This window comes from Tursiops truncatus, chromosome 2 (assembly GCF_011762595.2).
Source record: "Tursiops truncatus isolate mTurTru1 chromosome 2, mTurTru1.mat.Y, whole genome shotgun sequence".
Lineage (NCBI taxonomy): Eukaryota > Metazoa > Chordata > Mammalia > Artiodactyla > Delphinidae > Tursiops > Tursiops truncatus.
The window spans coordinates 31,216,950-31,236,333 of NC_047035.1; the positions used below are offsets into that span (position 1 = coordinate 31,216,950).

Here is a 19,384-nt window from a genome sequence, read left to right on the forward strand (position 1 = left end):
GAATACATGAATATCTCATAGAAATGAGACAGTGAGAAATATTTATTAAGGATCTACTATGTGGCAAGCTCTGTAGCTACTATTTCTCAAAATACAGTATTAATGCCCTTTCAATCTATCCCAATGACAAGCTATACTACCTATAGAGGCACAGTGATGCCACACTGTAATATGCATGTACATTAAGGGATCACTACTGAATATGAATGATCAGTGATACTAAATAGTAGGTTATCCTGTGTCCTTTCTTCTAATGGCTCGATAGGATTCTTCAGATTTGTGAAGAGCGATGCGAAGATTATTAGAAAATTATTATCAATTATATTGAAAAATAACTACATGTACTTTTTAATCTGAAAATAAAAAGAGCTAATCAATGCTAAAAGTAAAAGGTGTATTTAAAGAACACTGGCAGTTTTAGGTTTTCACTCAGAAGTTAAAAAAGAACATAACAAAGTGTCGATCACACACCTATTTAGAGTCTTAACAATTCCAGTGCCATTACATTTTTTTGAATCATTTTAAGTAAATGTTTTTAAAACTTCATCTGATCCATGCAAAACAGAGGGGGAAAGGACAGTGCTGGATCAACCGACCAGCCATCCCGGAACAGGTAAGACCTGAGTCCTGCTGTATGCCAGGTGGATTACAGCTCTCATGTAAAAGGCAAATTAGTAAAAGAATAGCTTCCTTTGGGATAAGGAAAAATTTCTTAAATAGGATACAAAAAGTATTAATCATAAAGGAAAAGATCAGTAAATTGCTCTACACAAAAATTAAGAACTTAACAAAAAAAGGCAAGCCACTCTTCACAGAAAGAGAAGGGAAAGCCAAGATACAGAATGGAAAAAGATGTCTGTGGTACAGAAAACTGACCAAGAGTTCCAATCCAGAACATACAAATAAGAAAAAGGTAACCAAGTGGAAAAATGGGCAAGAGACTTAACATTACTTCAGAAAGAAGATCTGATAAACTCATTTAAAAGTTTCCAACCTCAGGTATTATTAGAGCAATGCAAATTAAAAATATGCAACTAAAGACCACCCCCCTCCTCCTGTCTCTCTGAGAGAGCAGGCAGCAGAGGTGGAAACAATGATACTCAAAGCTGGGCATTCCTCTAGACGACTGGTCAGAGTACCAATTGGTGTAAAAGAAATAAAAAAGAATTCTGGAAAGATTTTTGGCATTATGTATCATATCTTAAATATTCTCATATTTAAATATTCTCAAACTTTGACTTGATTCCATTTTTAAAGTTTCCAGCCTAAGAAAATAATAAGTGATTACAAAGATTTATATACAAAGATTATTACAACACTCAGAAGAAACCAAATCGTTGTTCAACAGGAGAGAAGTAAATTATATTAGTTAACTATTATTGGCCTTTAAAAATGATACTTTCAAAGAAATGCTATTTCAAATGGTGTATATTTATATATATTAAATGATTAATATAAACAAGTAGGATAACGTCCTATTGGGAATCAAACAAAACATTCTATTTATATATTTCTAAGTAGGTAATATGTCACCCTCTTTATACACACATACTACCTGAACCCCACAGTTGAGAGGCTGACATTACACACATAATTCTGTTTCACATTACCTAGTGCTGGAGGGTAAGATGTGATAGGCGGATGGAGTCCTGCTCCCGGTCCCTGGCCTGGGTTTCCAGTGCTTCCTTGGGATGCACTGCTGTGGGGATCATTGGCAGTTGTCGCACTGTTACTAGTGCAAAAGGCTCCACCTCCAGCATCAGAATCTTCAATATTGCCACCACTGTTACAGCCAGCTCCACAACCTTTCCTTAACCTAGGAACAAACACCGGAGTAGGAGGCATGGTCCCAAGATCACTTCAAGATAGGTACTGTATTCCGAACATTTAATGCTACTAATGTTCACCTTTGGAAATCTTCATGGGGCAATCAACATTAAGAAGCAAGAGTCTATGATGTTCGCGTATCTCCCTCATACTCACTGCCTCCGTTCTTCTAATCAACTTCACTTTTACACTACACTCTATCATCTCTTCTACACCATAACAAAGAACTGCACATAACAAGTTGTTCCATTAAGATCTCAGCTGGAAATAGTATCCTTGTCACTGTATACAACCCACGATACCTAATTGATTTAAATTAAACCTAATTTATTCTGTAGCACACCTGAAGAGAACTGCTGTAATAATTTTTCTTCTCTTTTTTATTTTTTTTATTTTTTTGCGGTCTCTCACTGTTGTGGCCTCTCCCGTTGTGGAGCACAGGCTCCGGACGCACAGGCTCAGCGGCCATGGCTCACGGGCCCAGCCGCTCCGCGGCATGTGGGATCCTCCCGGACCGGGGCACGAACCCGCGTCCCCTGCATTGGCAGGTGGACTCTCAACCACTGCGCCACCAGGGAAGCCCTCTTCTCTTTTTTAAAACGTAGGGTGACCAACTCTCCTGGCTTGCCCACAACTGTCTCAGTTTGGCACTGAAAATCCTGCATCCCAGAAAACCACTCAGTCCTGGGCAAACAAGGCAATTCCAGCACAACACGTATGTTTTGAAAAGAAAACTTCTTTGAACACTACCCTGGTTTGTATTCTTCCCTCTGTTTGAATAGGGGTAGACGTTAAAATGGTGAAATTTTACTCTTTAATGCTGGGTATTCCTGGAAGAATTTTAAAACACCTATTTCTGAGTCTGCTGCTCTAGTCTTGTTTTGGATTAAGTTTTGATATTTAAGGATCTGAACAACTCTTAACCTGAGATTTTTCTTTGCCATCCATCAAATTATGATGTTCCTGCACCATATATCATAATTTACCACACAAAAGGCAGAGGAAAAAAATTCATGTGCATACTTGAAGATACTAAATATCTGAGATGTGAGTGCTGACTAACTGTTAAAATGGCAGCAGTATCTCTGCACCTCACAAGGAGGAGTTTCAACATGGACAGCATGCTCCCCCTACTGCTGGAACGGAATACAAAAAGAATGTAATCGACTTGCACCAGTTTCTTTTATTTTTCTCTCATTTGCCCTGTTTGCTGACCCACACATTCTAATAGTGGCAATAAGCTGCAATAGAGAGTTTAAAAAACTACAAGGAGGGAATTATCCAAGATTCTACTAAATGCTAGAGCAGTGGTTCCTGACCAGACTACTGTACATTAGATTTACTTAATAAGAGTTTGCAGATACAAATGCTCAGGTTCTACTTCATGAAGCTCAGGTGTAACAGGTTTTTATTGTACCGTGGCATCTGTACTTTTCCTACAATCTTTCCAGGTGGTGCTAATGCACACTGCCTAGACTAAGCGGGTCAGGACACACCACCACTGGAAAAGGCAGTCCTAGGGCTCACCTGTGCCAGGTTGACACTACGAAGTTTCTGATATTTCCCAAGCTGATAGGTCCCCCAAGAATTTCTTTAAGCTGTTCATGGCTGTCAGAGTAAGAAGTTGTCAGGGGTGAGACGAAGATCGGGTAGCCAATAGGCTGGTCACAAGATGAGTTTATCATGTTCCTCAGAGCTTGCTTGGCATTTTGGATGCTACCTCTCTCCGGGTTACGGTTACGTAGGAAAACAAGTTCCTGCTGTTGCCCTGCCCAAAGGCCTCGGACACACTCCTTATTCACCTGAAAACCAGAACACATGGGAATTAGGTTAAAGGGCCAAGAATAAAATTTATATAAACAGAAGAGTGGAAATGGGAGGGACATAAAAGACATTACGATAACCAACTGTGAAAAGCAGGAAACAAATATAAGCAGGTCACATCTGAACAGGAGTTAACTATTTTCCACTGTCATTAGGCTATTAAATAATAAACACCTACAGAGCTCTTCCCTCTGCTGTCTTGTAAAAATACCAAGTAAAATGTAGTCCATTTAGTTTTCTAAATTGGTGAAGCACTGAATTTTGTAACTAGGATAATAAATATTTTTGATAGAAATGAGAGGTAACAAACATTTAGAGTCGAAAGGATGTTTGTGATTTTGGGGGCTGATTAAATGAAGAAAAAACATTACAAACTATCAAAATAAAATGTCAGAGATTAAGCCTCCTAAAGCCCTGAGATGCTTAAAAAAAACAACAAAACAAAACAGCAAGTTAGAGTGAACCATTTACAGTTAGCTACTGTGAAGTACAAGCTGTAGTATTATTTTGCAACCTAGGAATCACATCTTATTAGCAATACAGTGCTGACATTTTAGGAAGAGATGCTTCCCCAAGAGCACATATAACAGGCAAGAGACTGCCAAGAGAGAAATAAGCAAAAAAATGTAAGGCTTTATGGCACATGAAAAAATTTCAGAGGACAGAGTAAATTACTGACAAAATAAATTAAGAGCTCAAAAACAATAAACGTTAATGTAGTATGGTCATTATTTTTGTTTTCTATAAAAGAGTTTCAATTACTTTTTAAAAGTTTGGACACAGTTATCTAAGTTCCATTGTTTTCAGAGGCAAACGTGTGCCTCCAAACCTTACTTTAATGACCCTGAAGCTAAGGTAGCGTCTGTTGAGCATGATGATCTTGTACTCGTTGGCGCCGTCATCCATGACGTGCCGCAGAGCAAGCAGGGAGGGTGAGTTGGCGAGGACTGCACTCCGCCACGCAGGGTCCCCTTCGTGGGCTATGACGAGGTTCTTCTCATGAGACACAATGGCTTCGTAGAGCACAGTGGGGTCATCGTATTCATCCGGAGAAGTGAAATGGTCCTATACACAGAGATAAAAAATACACCTACAATTTTAGGAAAAGAAGAGAATGACTTCCAGGATGATGAAAGCTTCTGAAATTACTAAATCAGTTACTAAATTAAAAGTCTTAAAAAACTAGTTTATATATTTCATTTCAGCACATGTTAATATTATTAGAGATAAATTATTCAAGTTGGTTTTCATATCTTCATTCATTTTTTTTTTCTGTTAAAGGATTATCTCACTGCTATCAGTTAAGGGAGGCTACAACTACATAAAAGGTCTCTAAATTGCGTTTCTTTTTAACTAGGTGCTTTTCACTTAAAGCCACATCTCTAGAATGATCATAATAAACCATTTTATCCTGCCTCTCATTTAGTTAAGATAAGGCTCAAAACTATGAGCTCTGAGGACAAATTAAGGGTCCTAGCCCTAGAGAAGCTAGTAAAGTCTTCCCTAAAAAACCTCTCGGCCTTATGTGACAAGTCGTTATTTAATATCTACCACATGCAAGACTACGTGGCAGGTAGCATGGATGAAACAAAGGAGTATATGAAATGTGTTTCCCATTCAGAAACCTAAAAATTAACAGGGGATACAGGATATAAATCCAAAATAATCATAACACAAATCAGAATTTCTGAAATGGTGTGCTATTAAGGAAACACAAATATTATATTGGCTGCCTTGATAAATTTTTACATCCAGGTAAAGTGACTCATTTGTGCTCAAGTCAACTGACTGGAGTATGTGCTATCTGGAGGACAGACAGTGACAGCAAGAAGCCGATGTCCCCAAGAATGCACTTCCAAGTCTGGGGGTTCATCTACATGAGACTAAGGGAAGTCTTCACTGTACACGTGGGTACATAATGGAAGAAGTTCTCCGATACAACATTTCATCTCACTCTTACAACAACCTGGTGAAGTAGATTGAGCAGGTAATACCAGAATTTTACAAATATCAAAACTGAAGCTCAAAGAGGCTTAACTGCTTCCTAGGTTTAGAAAATTAGTATATGATTGTAATGCCAGGACTTGAACACATTTTTTAGAGTATTTTTTCATTCTGATTTTTAAAAATTTACGATTATAAAAGTTAACTGAAATACCTTTTAAATCCAGTTGCTGTGATTAGGGAAAGCTACACAGTGCAGGTGGTCTGGGGCTGGATCTTGAAGAATGAGTACACTTTCAGTGGATGGAGATGGCACCGTGGGGGAAGGGAAAGGACTCCAGGCAAGACGACCTACTAGTGCCTCTCCAGACTTTTTATAAGGCTGGTGCACTCCTCGCTCCACTGCTTTGAGCTTGGCTCGTAACAGCTCACAGCTGTTCCGTTTTCTACAAACTGCCTTCAGCTAATGGAGCTGCCTGGGTAGGAAATGCCAGGAGAGGATTATTCCCCCCTTGGCTGTGGAGGTGCAAGGTACAAAACGGAACTCTGGGTGACATTCACACTCCAGAGCTCCCTCTGGAGACCAGGGGAGGCTAGAGCTCAGCTGAAAGACACTTCTGCTTAGCTTCTTCCCTTGCTCTTTCCTGCTTCCATCATTTCCTCACAGACTGTCCTGAGGGCATCCCCTCAATTAGTCTTTTGCACGAGAACCCTGGACTCTGACTCTGCTTCTAGTGAACATGCCCTAAGAGAATTTACTGCTTAAAATACTGATGGATGGCTCTTGACTTCTGTCCATCACACACCAGCAACCATGCTAATCTTTCTTTTAAATACTGAGTTCACTTTCCTACACCAGCAGATAGCTAGATGCCATAAGATGTGCTCTCTTTCATCAAGCTGTTCAATTAGGGAAGGAATGACATCCTTGGATAGCAGTATTTGTACAATTATTTGAATGGAAAATAAACATACAGAGACAGGCAATAATCACATTCTTAATAAAACAGAAACAAAGTTGGAAATCATTAGGCATGCCAAAAGTGGAGAATGCTTAGTCTTGTCCAAATATTTCTTCTCACTTAAAATAGTTGAATGAATATGTAAACTTCTATGTACATCATTCAGCACTGTTTTACTGATAAAATATTTGAAACAGGGACTTCCCTGGTGGCTCAGTGGTTAAGAATACACCTGCCAATGCAGGGGACATGGGTTCGATCCCTGGACCGGGAAGATCTCACATGCCGCTGAGCAACTAAGTCCGTGAGCCACAACTACTGAGCCTGTGCTCTAAAGCCCATGAGCCGCAACTACTGAGCCTGGGTGCCACAACTACTGAAGCCCGCATGCCTAGAGCCCGTGCTCCGCAACGAGAGAAGCCACCGCAATGAGAAGCCTGCATGCCACAACAAAGAGTAGCCCCTGCTCACCGCAACCAGAGAAAGCCCACGCACAGCAATGAAGACCCAACACAGCCAAAAATAAATAAATAATTTTATTAAAAAAACTGAAACAATCAGAATGTCCATGAATAGTGAGATAGCTTAATAAATGGAGTAAAAATTATACTCTGGAATACTACAGAGTCATTAAAGAATGTGGTGTGCCTCTATATGTGCTAACTTAGAAAGGTGTCCATGGTAAACTAAACGGGAAGAAAGCTTGCACTCCAGATCAATTTCTATAGCATGATTACATTTTTAAAAAGGAAGATATTTATACATATAGTTGGAAATGTCTGCATGAACTTGGGGAAGTCAGAAAAGATAGGCGTCAAATTATTGGCAGTGACTTCTTTGTGGGGCTGTTGTATGATGGTATGGGATGACGGAAGGTGCTTACTCTTGGGAGATGTTTACTTTTCAATGTTTTTCATTAGTTTTCAAATAAATAAAAAGAGATAATGTTTCCAATTCTAGGAAAAGATTTCAAAAGCATTTTAGAAACTTCTCATAAGAAGTTATGAGCGGAGGCACACGAAATATTATTTTTCGAAAACAATGAAACTCATGTAGCAAACATACACAGGGGGCCAAGCACTGTGCTAAGCAAGGAGGACATAGACATAGAGATTAATATTGTCCTTGTCCTCAAGGAGATCACAGATTGTAAGATTTTCATTATATATCTCTTGTAAACCAAGATAGACTTTAATTGGTTTATTTTACTTCTAACAACCAGGTAAATCCTTAAAGAGACTAGCGAAAGAGAAAAAAATAAGGAAATATGCTGTTTTATAAAATGATTAAATAGAGGACAAGAGAGAAAACATGAAAAGGGCAATTTGCGTAATTTCTCTGAGTTTTGATTAATCTTCATCTATAAAACGGGGATTAAAATAATTTTCTGGGTTGTGGGTGATATAATGTGTATGAGAGCACTGATACACTATAGGACACTGTAAAATTAAATATTACACAGATAACAGTTTTAATTTCTAAAGTAAAAAACATATAACACATTAGATTGGAGAATTAAAAAATTAAAAAAGAACTGTAAAGGAAAAAGGCAAAAGTTAAAAAAAATCTATGAAATCGCTAAAAGCACCCTATCAAAGACTGTGTCTGAAACAAAAGTTATTACAAATTCCGTATTTTTAGCTCTCTGGGAACAGGATCTTTTTTAAAAAATCAGGTTGACGTATAATTTACACACAACAAACTGCACCCATTTTAAGAGTACAGTGAGATGCGTTTCGACAAATGTGCAAGCTCGTGTAATCACTGCTATAATCTAGATATAGACCATTTCCATCATCCCAAAGTTCCCTCCTGCCTTTTGGTATTCAATCTCTATATCCCAAACAAGCACTGATCTGCCTTCTGTCACTAGAGATTAGTTGGGCCTGTTTTAAATTTTATATAAATAAAATAATACAATATGTACTTAAAAATATTTTTAAATTTAATTTTATTTTTTTATACAGCAGGTCCTTATTAGTCATCAATTTTATAAACATCAGTGTATACATGTCAATCCCAATCTCCCCATTTATCACACCACCACCCCCACCCCTGGCTGCTTTCCCCCTTGGTTTCCGTATGTTTGTTCTCTACATCTGTGTCTCAATTTCTGCCCTGTAAACCGGTTCATCTGTACCATTTTTCTAGGTTCCACATATATGCGTTAATATATGACATTTGTTTTTCTCTTTCTGACATACTTCACTCTGTATGACAGTCTCCAGATCCACCCACGTCTCTACAAATGACCCAATTTCATTCCTATTATGGCTAAGTGATATTCCATTGTATATACGTACCATATCTTCTTTATCCATTTGTCTGTCGATGGGCATTTAGGTTGCTTCCATGACCTGGTTATTGTAAATAGTGCTGCAATGAACATTGGGGTGCATGTGTCTTTTTGAATTATGGTTTTCTCTGGGTATATGCCCAGTACTGGGATTGCTCGATCATATGGCAATTCTATTTTTAGTTTTTGAAGGAACCTCCATACTGTTCTCCATAGTGGCTGTATCAATTTACATTACCAACAACAGTGCAAGAGGGTTCCCTTTACTCCACACCCTCTCCAGCATTTGTTGTTTGTAGATTTTCTGATGATGCCCATTCTAACTGGTATGAGGTAGTATCTCATTGTAGTTTTGATTTGCATTTCTCTAATAATTATGTTGAGCAGCATTTCATGTGCTTCTTGGCCATCGGTATGTCTTCGTTGGAGAAATGTCTATTTAGGTCTTCTTTTTGGATTGGGTTGTTTGTTTCTTTAATATTGAGTTGCATAAGCTGTTTATATATATTGGAGATTAATCCTTTGTCCATTGATTCGTGTGCAAATATTTTCTCCCATTCTGAGGGCTGTCTTTTCACCTTGTTCTTGGTTTCCTTTGCTGTGCAAAAGCTTTGAAGTTTCATTAGGTCCCATTTGCTTTTGTTTTTATTTCCATTACTCTAGAAGGTGGATCAAAAAAGATCTTGCTGTGATTTATGTCAAAGAGTGTTCTTCCTATGTCTTCCTCTAAGAGTTTTATAGCGTCCAGTCTTACATTTAGGTCTCTAATCCATTTTGAGTTTATTTTTGTGTATGGTGTTAGGGAGTGTTCTAACTTCATTCCTTTACATGTAGCAGTCCAGATTTCCCAGCACCACTTATTTGAAGAGACTGTCTTTTCTCCATTGTACACCCTTGCCTCCTTTGTCATAGATTAGCTGACCACAGGTGCGTGGGTTTATCTCTGGACTTTCTATCTTGTTCCACTGATAATATGTTTCTGTTTTTCTGCCAGTACCGTATTGTCTTGATTACTGTAGCTTTATAGTACAGTCTGAAGTCAGGGATTCTGATTCCTCCAGCTCCGTTTTTTTACCTCAAGACTGCTTTGGCTATTCGAGGTCTTTTGTGTCTCCATAAATATTTTAAGACTTTTTGTTCTAGTTCTGCTAAAAATGCCATTGGTAATTTGATAGGGATTGCACTGATTCTGTAAATTGCTTTGGGTAGTATAGTCATTTTCACAATATTGATGCTTCCAATCCAAAAACATGGTATATCTCTCCATCTGTTGGTATCATCTTTAGTTTCTTTCATCGGTGTCTTATAGTTTTCTGCATACAGGTCTTTTGTCTCCCTAGGTAGGTTTATTCCTAGGTATTTTATTCTTTTTGTTGCAATAGTAAATGGGAGTGTTTCCTAATTCATATTTTTCATCATTAGTGTATAGGAATGCAGGAGATTTCTGTGCATTAATTTTGTATCCTGCAACTTTACCAAATACATTGATTAGCCCTAGTAGTTTTCTGGTGGCATCTTTAGGATTCTCTATGTACAGTATCATGTCATCTGCAAACAGTGACAGGTTTACTTCTTCTTTTCTGATCTGGATTACTTTTAGTTCTTGTTCTTCTCTGATTGCCGTGACTAGGACTTCCAAAACTTTGTTGAATAATAGTGGTGAGGGTGGACATCCTTGTCTTGTTCCTGATCTTATGAAATGTTTCAGTTTTTCACCATTAAGAATGATGTTTACTGTGGGTTTGTCATATATGGCCTTTATTATGTTGAGGTAGGTTCCCTCTATGCGCACTCTCTGAAGAGTTTTTATCATAAATGGGTGTTGAATTTTGTCAAAGGTTTTTCTGCATCTATTGAGATGATCATATGGTTTTTATTCTTCAATTTGTTAATATGGTGTATCACGTTGATAGATTTACGTATATCGAAGAACCCTTGCATCCCTGGGATAAATCCCACCTGATCGTGGTGTATGATCCTTTTAATGTGTTGTTGGATTCTGTTCGCTAGTATTTTGTTGAGGATTTTTGCATCTATATTCATCAGTGATACTGGTCTGTAATTTTCTTTTTTTGTAGTATCTTTCTCCGGTTTTGGTATCAGGGTGATGGTGGCCTCATAGAATGAGTTTGGTAGTGTTCCTTCCTCTGCAATTTTTTGGAAGAGTTTGAGAAGGATGGGTGTTAGTTCTTCTCTAAATGTTTCATAGAATTCACCTGTGAAGCCATCTGGTCCTGGACCTTTGTTGGAAGATTTTTAATCACAGTTTCAATTTCATTACTTGTGATTGGTCTGTTCATATTTTCTATTTCTCCTGGTTCGTTCTGGGAAGCTTACACCTTTCTAAGAATTTGTCCATTTCTTCCAGGTTGTCCATTTTACTGGCATAGAGTTGCTTGTAGTAGTCTCTTAGGATGCTTTGTATGTCTGCGGTGTCTGCTGTAACTTCTCCTTTTTCATTTCTAATTTTATTGATTTGAGTCCTCTCCCTCTTTTTCTTGATGAGTCTGCCTAATGGTTTATCAATTTTATCTTCTCAAAGAACCAGCTTTTAGTTTTATTGAACTTTGTTATTGTTTCTTGTTTCTATTTCATTTATTTCTGATCTGATCTTTATGATTTCTTTCCTCCTGCTAACTTTGGGTTTGGTTTGTTCTTCTTTCTCTAGTTCCTTTAGGCATAAGGTTAGATTGTTTATTTGAGACTTTTCTTTTTTCTTGAGGTAGGCTTGTAAAGCTATAAACTCCCCTCTTAGAACTGCTTTTGCTGCATCCCATAGGTTTTGGATCTTTGTGTTTTCATTGTCATTTGTCTCTAGGTATTTTCTGATTTCCTCTTTGCTTTCTTCAGTGATCTCTTGGTTATTTAGTACCGTATTGTTTAGCCTCCATGTATTTGTGTTTTTTATGTTTTTTTCCCATGTAATCCATTTCTATCTCATAGCATTGTGGTCAGAGAAGATGCCTGACATGACTTCAATTTTCTTAAATTTACTGAAGCTTGATTTGTGACCCAAGATGTGATCTGTCCTGGAGAATGTTCCATGCACACCTGAGAAGAAAGTGTAATCTGCTGTTTTTGGATGGAATGTCCAATAAATATCAATTAAATCTGTCTGGTCTGTTGTGTCATTTAAATCCTCTGTTTCCTTATTTATTTTCATTTTGGATGATCTGTCCATTGGTGTAAGTGAGGTGTTAAAGTCTCCCACTATTATTGTGTTACTGTCGATTTCCTCTTTTATAGCTGTTAGCAGTTGCCTTATGTATTGAGGTGCTCCTATGTTGGGTGCATATAGATTTATAATTGTTATATCTTCTTCTTGGATTGATCCCTTGATCATTATGTAGTGTCCTTCCTTGTCTCTTGTAACATTCTTTATTTTAAAGTCTATTTTATCTGATATGAGTATTGCTACTCCAGCTTTCTTTTGATTTCCATTTGCATGGAATATCTTTTTCCATCCCCTCACTTTCAGTCTGTATGTGTCCCTAGGTCTGAAGTGGGTCTCTTGTAGACAGCATATAGATGGGTCTCATCTTTGTATCCATTCACCAAGCCTGTGTCTTTTGGTTGGAGCATTTAATCCATTCACATTTAAGGTAATTATTGATATGTATGTTCCTACGACCATCTTCTTAATTGTTTTGGGTTTGTGTTTGTAGGTCCTTTTCTTCTCTTGTGTTTCCCACTTAGAGAAGTTCCTTTAGCATTTGTTTTAGAGCTGGTTTGGTGGTGCTGAATTATCTTAGCTTTTGCTTGTATGTAAAGCTTTTGATTTCTCCATCGAATCTGGATGAGATCCTTGCTGGGTAGAGTAATCTTGGTTGTAGGTTCTTCCCTTTCATCACTTTAAGTATATCATGCCACTCCCTTCTGGCTTGTAGGATTTCTGCTGAGAAATCAGCTGTTAACCTTACGGGAGTTCCCTTGTATGTTATTTGTCGTTTTTCCCTTGCTGCTTTTAATAATTTTTCTTTGTCTTTAATTTTTGCCAGTTTGATTACTATGTGTCTTGGTGTGTTTCTCCTTGGGTTTATCCTGTATGGGCCTCTCTGAGCTTTCTGGACTCAGGTGGCTCCTTCCTTGTCCATATTAGGGAATTTTTCTACTATAATCTCTTCAAATATTTTCTCACGTCCTTTCTCTCTCTCTTCCCCTTCTGGGACCACTATAATGCGAATGTTGTTGCATTTAAGGTTGTCCCAGAGGTCTCTTAGGCTCTCTTCATATTTTCATCCTTTTTTCTTTATTCTGTTCCGCAGCAGTGAGTTCCACCATTCTGTCTTCCAGGTCATTTATCCGTTCTTGTGCCTCAGTTATTCTGCTATTGATTCCTTCTAGTGTATTTTTCATTTCAGTTATTATATTGTTTATCTCTGTTTGTTTGTTCTTTATTTCTTCTAGGTGTTTATTCTTTAATTCTTCTAGGTCTTTGTTAAACATTTATTGCATCTTCTCGATCTTTGCCTCCATTCTATTTCTGAGGTCCTGGATCATCTTCACTATCATTATTCTGAATTCTTTTTCTGGAAGGTTGCCTATCTCCACTTCACTTAGTTGTTTTTCTGGGGTTGTATCTTGTTCCTTCATCTGGTACATAGCCCTCTGCCTTTTTTCATCTTGTCTATCTTTCTGTGAATGTGGTTTTTGTTCCACAGGCTACAGGATTCTAGTCCTTCTTGCTTCTGCTGTCTGCCCTCTGGTGGATGAGGCTATCTAAGAGGCTTGTGCAAGTTTCCTGATGGGAGGGACTGGTGGTGGGTAGAGCTGGGTGTTGCTCTGGTGGGCAGAGCCCAGTAAAACTTTAATCTGCTTGACTGCTGATGGATGGGGCTGGGTTCTCTCCCTGTTAATTGTTTGGCCTGAGGCAACCCAACACTGGCGCCTACCTGGGCTCTTTGGTGGGGCTAATGGCCGACTCTGGGAGGGCTCACGCCAAGGAGTACTTCCCAGAACTTCTGCTGCCAGTGTCCTTGTCCCCACAGCCACCACCCACGTCTGTAGGAGACCCCCCAACGCTAGCAGTTAAGTCTGGTTCGGTCTCCCCTGCAGTCACTGCTCCTTCCCCTGGGTCCTGATGCACACACTCCTTTGTGTGTGCCCTCCAAGAGTGGAGTCTCTGTTTCCCCCAGTCCTGTCAAAGTCCTATAATCAAATCCCACTAGCCTTCCTGATTCTCTAGGAATTCCTCCTCCTGTTGCTGGACCCCCAGTTTGGGATCCTGACGTGGGGCTCAGAACCTTCACTCCAGTGGGTGGACTTCTGTGGTACAAGTGTTCTCCAGTCTGTGAGTCACCCACTCAGCAGTTATGGGATTTGATTTTACTGTGACTGCACCCCTCCTACCATCTCATTGTGACTTCTCCTTTGTCTTTGGATGTGGGGTATCTTTTTTGTTGAGTTCCAGTGTCTTTCTGTTGATGACTGTCCAGCAGCTAGTTGTGATTCTAGTGTTCTCACAAGAGGGAGTGAGAGCACGTCCTTCTACTTCACCATCTTGGTTCCTAAAATATTATGTACTCTTTTTATGTTTGGCTTCTCTTACTCTGCATAATGTTTGAGATTCATTCTTGTTGTGGCATGTAACAGTAGATCATTTCTTTTTATTGCTACGTAACGTTCTATCTGTTGATGAATATTGGAGTTTGCCGTCTGGGGCTATAGAATGGCTATGCACACTTGTGTGTAAGTCTTTGCATGGCCATACACTTTCATTCTCTTGGGTAAATACATAGGAGTGGAGTTGCTGCGTCATATGCCAAGCGTGTACTAATCCTTTAACATATAAGCCTTCTGTGGATTTTCATGAGTACATATGAACTTTGGAGATGACCAGTACTGACTGACACATCTATCTTTTCCTGGCCAGAGAGTCCTCACTGGCAACCCATCGTCTGGTCAAAGTGATGTGCAGTGAATGGCTGTTGCTTGTTACTTTACAGGTCAATCTCGCCCTTCTCAAAGGTGTATGTGAATCACAGAACTTCTCCAGGTTGCATCTGCGTTCTCATCTCCTCCCCTCCCCCAGCCCTCCATGGCCCCCAGTTCCCGAGTCCACCTCCTTACCCTCTCTGTTTGTCACTGTTGCTGTCTGTCATGGCTAATGATGACAGTGTGCTATACCCAACTGTGTTGGCCCTGATTATAAGGTGGAGAACCACTGTCACAGGCTAAAAACACATGTGAGGAAATGGACTGGGAGCAACAGGCAATAGCACTCGTAGGGAGAGACAGGGACAGACACGGAAGGATCAGAAAATACAGAGAGCCTGTGCCTCAGCTCCTCTATCCCAGATGGAGATAAAATACCTGTCATAATGTTCAGAATTAACAGTTAGTCATGCTACATAGAAGAGTATTTCTTATGTAGCAGACACACAATACCTTTTGAGTAATTCTGAAGTTTTAAAAATATTTTAATATGAAGTCATTATCTTTTTCTTTTCAATATACTGAATTTTGTCTTGAAACTCTAAAGCTAGCCTGAAGATGGACAATTCTATTTGATCTCTATTGTACATTTTCCCCATCATCCTCAAAATAGTATTCTTTTCACAGAGATTTTCAAATACTATAGCCCTTATCAGTAATGCTCCTAAATAATGTGGGGTGTTAACTTCATTGCAACACGTTTTACCTTATTTTATTTTATTTTTTGGCTGTATCGGGTCTTAGTTGTGGCATGCGGAGTCTTCACTGAGACATGCAGGATCTTTCGTTGTGGTGCGTGCGCTTCTTTCTAGTTGTGGTGTGTGGGTTTTCTCTCTCTAGTTGTGTTGCGTGGGTATTCTCTCTCTAGCTGTGGTGCGTGGACTCCACAACACGTGGGCTGTGTAGTTTGTGGTGCGCGAGCTAGTAGTTGTGGCACGTGGGCTCAGCTGTCCCGCAGCATGTGGGATCTTAGTTCCCTGACCAGGGATCGAACCTGTGGCCCCTGCATTGGGTGGCAGATTCTTTATCACTGGACCACCAGGGAACTTCCCATTCTAACACTTTAGATCACAGTAAAATCATCTGAAGAGTAATTCACCCTTTATTTGGTGGAAAGAGTCATCCAGATTTGAGCACAGCAGATGTGCTTTAATGAATATTGTCATGTGCTCTCTATCATCAGATCTCATCATTACTGTCAAGTGAAATGATTAGAGCAGCAAGTGCCCGTATTTAATTTCAAAATATATTCTTAAAGTGATCCAGGGCTTTAGATATACATTTTGGAGGCCTCATTTTCATTTTATTACCTTACTAGGATTATCTAATTAAGGCTGAATCTGTCCTAACCATCTATTACTCTATACAACATGCTGAATGGAGCTCATAGTTCAGTAACAGCAGCACTTACAAGACTCCAGAGATGCTGTTACACTGCACCAGAAGTCAGCTATGTCCACCCACAGAACAGGAATGAATTACAATCACGTGAAGTCAAAGCAACCATTACAGGGGCCATAGGTATTTATTTCCAGTTTATCACTGCTTGCATTTTTTCCTCAAGTTCATGCCCAGGTCACTCTCTAATATTAACATTCAAATTTACTGTTAGAAACACAGGTTTAGGCTCCTAAGATTTAATATCATGTCATGAATCATGTTTTTCTTTGCTTCGAATCAGAGTCTTTCTCAAAAGGATCCTAAGGAACATAATTTGCAAGTCAAGTGAAGAAGTACCATTAAACACCAGTAATGCATTAGAAATTCTCTACTCTTACCTGGTGAAGTTTAATGGACATACGAATTCCAGGGACTACTACTTTTCTCAGCAATTCCATGTCAGCAAAGATCCACTCGTCTCGAATTGAAGAAATTCGGAAATCTCCCTTAAATAGGGCATGCAATCCATAGAGGAATGACTCTAAATTACTGTTAAGATTAGAGATAAAAGTTTACATATTTTAACAAAGGTCTTCCATTACACTGATTCTAACACTTGGTTATGCATCAGAAGAATGTGGGAGTGTTTTGAAGATACAAATGCCAAGAACTAATGTAAGCACCCCTGAATCAGAATCACAAGGGACAGGGCCTGTTTGACCTGGGACCCTTGTTTATGAACTACTATAATAGTGAGTACCTGAAAATAAGCAACAGGCAAAGACACTGTAACTTAAAAGAAAGTAAGGAGGGCCTAATGGAAAACATGTAGGAATCACAGAAGAAACTTAAAATATGTGGCATTTCTTAATTCTAATTCAATTGGATGTATATGTCAAGAAATCCAGTTTATATTTAGTCCCCAAATCTAATGGACCACTATATTAACAGTATAAATGCTGTGAACAAGAATTGCAAGGAGAAATGGAAAAATAAAAAGAAATGAATTGTTAGAAAAACAGATGTATATGGGAAGAGACCAATCATACGTTATGAGTTGATTATTTCTTAAAATGTCTTAAGTCTATTAAATTCTCATTATCTATAGTTGCCCACACGTGTGAATTTTAAAAGCCAGTTCTGTTAACCACTTAGAACTCCACTGTGTTCGGCAAAAAGATCTATACAATACAATATCTGAAGAGGCATTTGCAATAAATTAGCACAGAATGCTTCCATTAAAAACTATTTCAGATTTTTCAGATTTCAGTTATAGAGCTTCCCAGTCTCTTTCTGAAAATAGAAATGCCTTCCTTACCTGGACATATGGTGGGATGCGGTCCCCAAAGCTCTCCGTCCCAGAACACAGAGTCCATAACAAAGAGTCACCAGGGATGAATCTTTGTCCACATCCAGTGGCTTTAAAAAACAAAGAATGGGGTGACAGGGTCAAAAGGCACAAATTTCCAGTTATAAAATGAATAAGTCACGGTGATGTAATGTACAGCACAATGACTACAGTTTAGTAATACTGTATTGCATATTTGAAAATTACTGAGTGAGTAGATCTTGAAAGTTCTCGTCACAAGGAAAAAATAATTCTGTAACTACGTATGGTGAAAGATGTTAACTAGACTTATTGTGGTTATCACTTTGCAATATACACAAATATGGAATAATTATGTTGTACACCTGAAACTAATTAATGTTATGTCAATTACACCTCATTAAAAAAAGGAAAAACAAAAGAATGTTAGTTATCAGAAAGGAATATGAGTATTTAACAAGTCAGAAGATATCTATTTAATAAATCAGAGAAGTTCAGGAGCTCAACTAGTACATACTTTCTATCTCTCCAGATAAAAATTCTAATGAAAAGAAACTTAACAAAACAGCATAAAATGAAGTGTGAATGTATATGAGGAGGTTCTTTGGAATCTTTAAATAAAATCTAGTACTTTATAATAATACTAGAACATACCAAAAAAAAAGTGGCTGTATTACAGAGTATTAGGATCTTAACTAAACATCTCAAAGTACTTGTTGATATACATCATTACTGATACTGTCCTCTCCTGAAAAATATAATATTCTATCTATATAGCCTATTAGTGACTATAACCATAGTAAAGAAAATCAAATTGATATCTGTAGACTACTGCTTCCCCTCAACCTTTTAATTTTTCAACAACTGCATACCTTGATTATTGACTATTACATATATATTATATATTAAAAATATATAATACAATAATTATATATATATGCACAAGCAAAATGGTATACTTTATATAATACTACAGAAAATCTTGGTAGCATCTCAATGACTGGAAACAATCTAAAGCAGTGGTTCTCAAAGTGTAATCTTGGGACATCTGGGAACTTATTAGAATCATCTGGGAACTTATTAGAAATGCAAATTCTTGAGCCACTTCAGACCTATGAAGTCATATTCTGAAGGTGGTGTCCACCCATCACACTCCAGGTGATTCTAACGCATGCTAAAGTTGAAGAATCATGGATCTAGGCTGATAATGAGCTTAATTATTCTAACTTGGCCAATGGTATATATATTTGGCTTTATAAACCATTAACTTATAAACAAAAAAGGGCAGTTATCTAAGATACTAACTTAATATAGCTTGGTTAGTTAATTACCATCAATTGCGTAATTCAGTTAACAATAGTAACTGTGTAGGAGATCCTACATTTCTTTCTTTTCCGTCTCCCTCCCTTCCCTACCCAGTCAACTTTATATACTGAAAACGTATTGCTTTTGTGATGGGAAAAAAAAATTTTTTTTTTGGCTGCACCACGTGGCATGCGGGAATCTTAGTTCCCTGACCACAGATTGAACCCGTGCCCCCCTGCAGTGGAAGTGCAGAGTCTTAACCACTGGACCACCAGGGCAGTCCAAAAACATTTTTATTTTAAATCTAGTTCAGGCCTCTGCTACTGGCCAAGACAGAGTAATAAAAAGGCCGGATTTACCCCTTGCAACTGAAATGACCAAGAAAAGAATATACTGAGACATTGGATACTAATCTCTGAGAAATGGGAAACCCTACAAGAGTTTCCAGGCTGTAGTACAAGGAAGAGGAACACAGGTAGAGCCTAGAGGTCTCCAAGTTGAGTAGATAGCTGGGAGTCTGGGGAGGTCAAGGTGGCTAGAGTTTGCAAGGCAAAGTGCCAAGGAGAGACCTACATATAGAGAGCA

General features: G+C 38.4%; 1 protein-coding gene across 12 annotated transcripts in view; it reads right to left on the minus strand.

Moving 5' to 3' along the window:
* Positions 1 to 19,384, minus strand: part of PCNX1 (pecanex 1) — a 179,625-nt gene that overhangs the window by 15,119 nt on the left and 145,122 nt on the right. For 11 of the 12 annotated variants that reach the window (XR_012329918.1, XR_004525034.2, XR_004525033.2 and 8 more), the window contains 5 exons: positions 17,486 to 17,586; positions 16,566 to 16,716; positions 4,486 to 4,716; positions 3,355 to 3,629; positions 1,611 to 1,816 (listed from right to left, as the gene is read on the minus strand). Coding sequence is in view for 9 of the 12 variants with exons in the window: in XM_073800299.1 (XP_073656400.1) it covers positions 1,611 to 1,816; positions 3,355 to 3,629; positions 4,486 to 4,716; positions 16,566 to 16,716; positions 17,486 to 17,586 (964 nt within the window). In the remaining 3 variants the exon portion in view is untranslated. Of the gene's footprint in view, positions 1 to 1,610; positions 1,817 to 3,354; positions 3,630 to 4,485; positions 4,742 to 16,565; positions 16,717 to 17,485; positions 17,587 to 19,384 lie in introns of those variants that run through there. The other variant, XM_033850980.2, reaches the window with a different exon arrangement.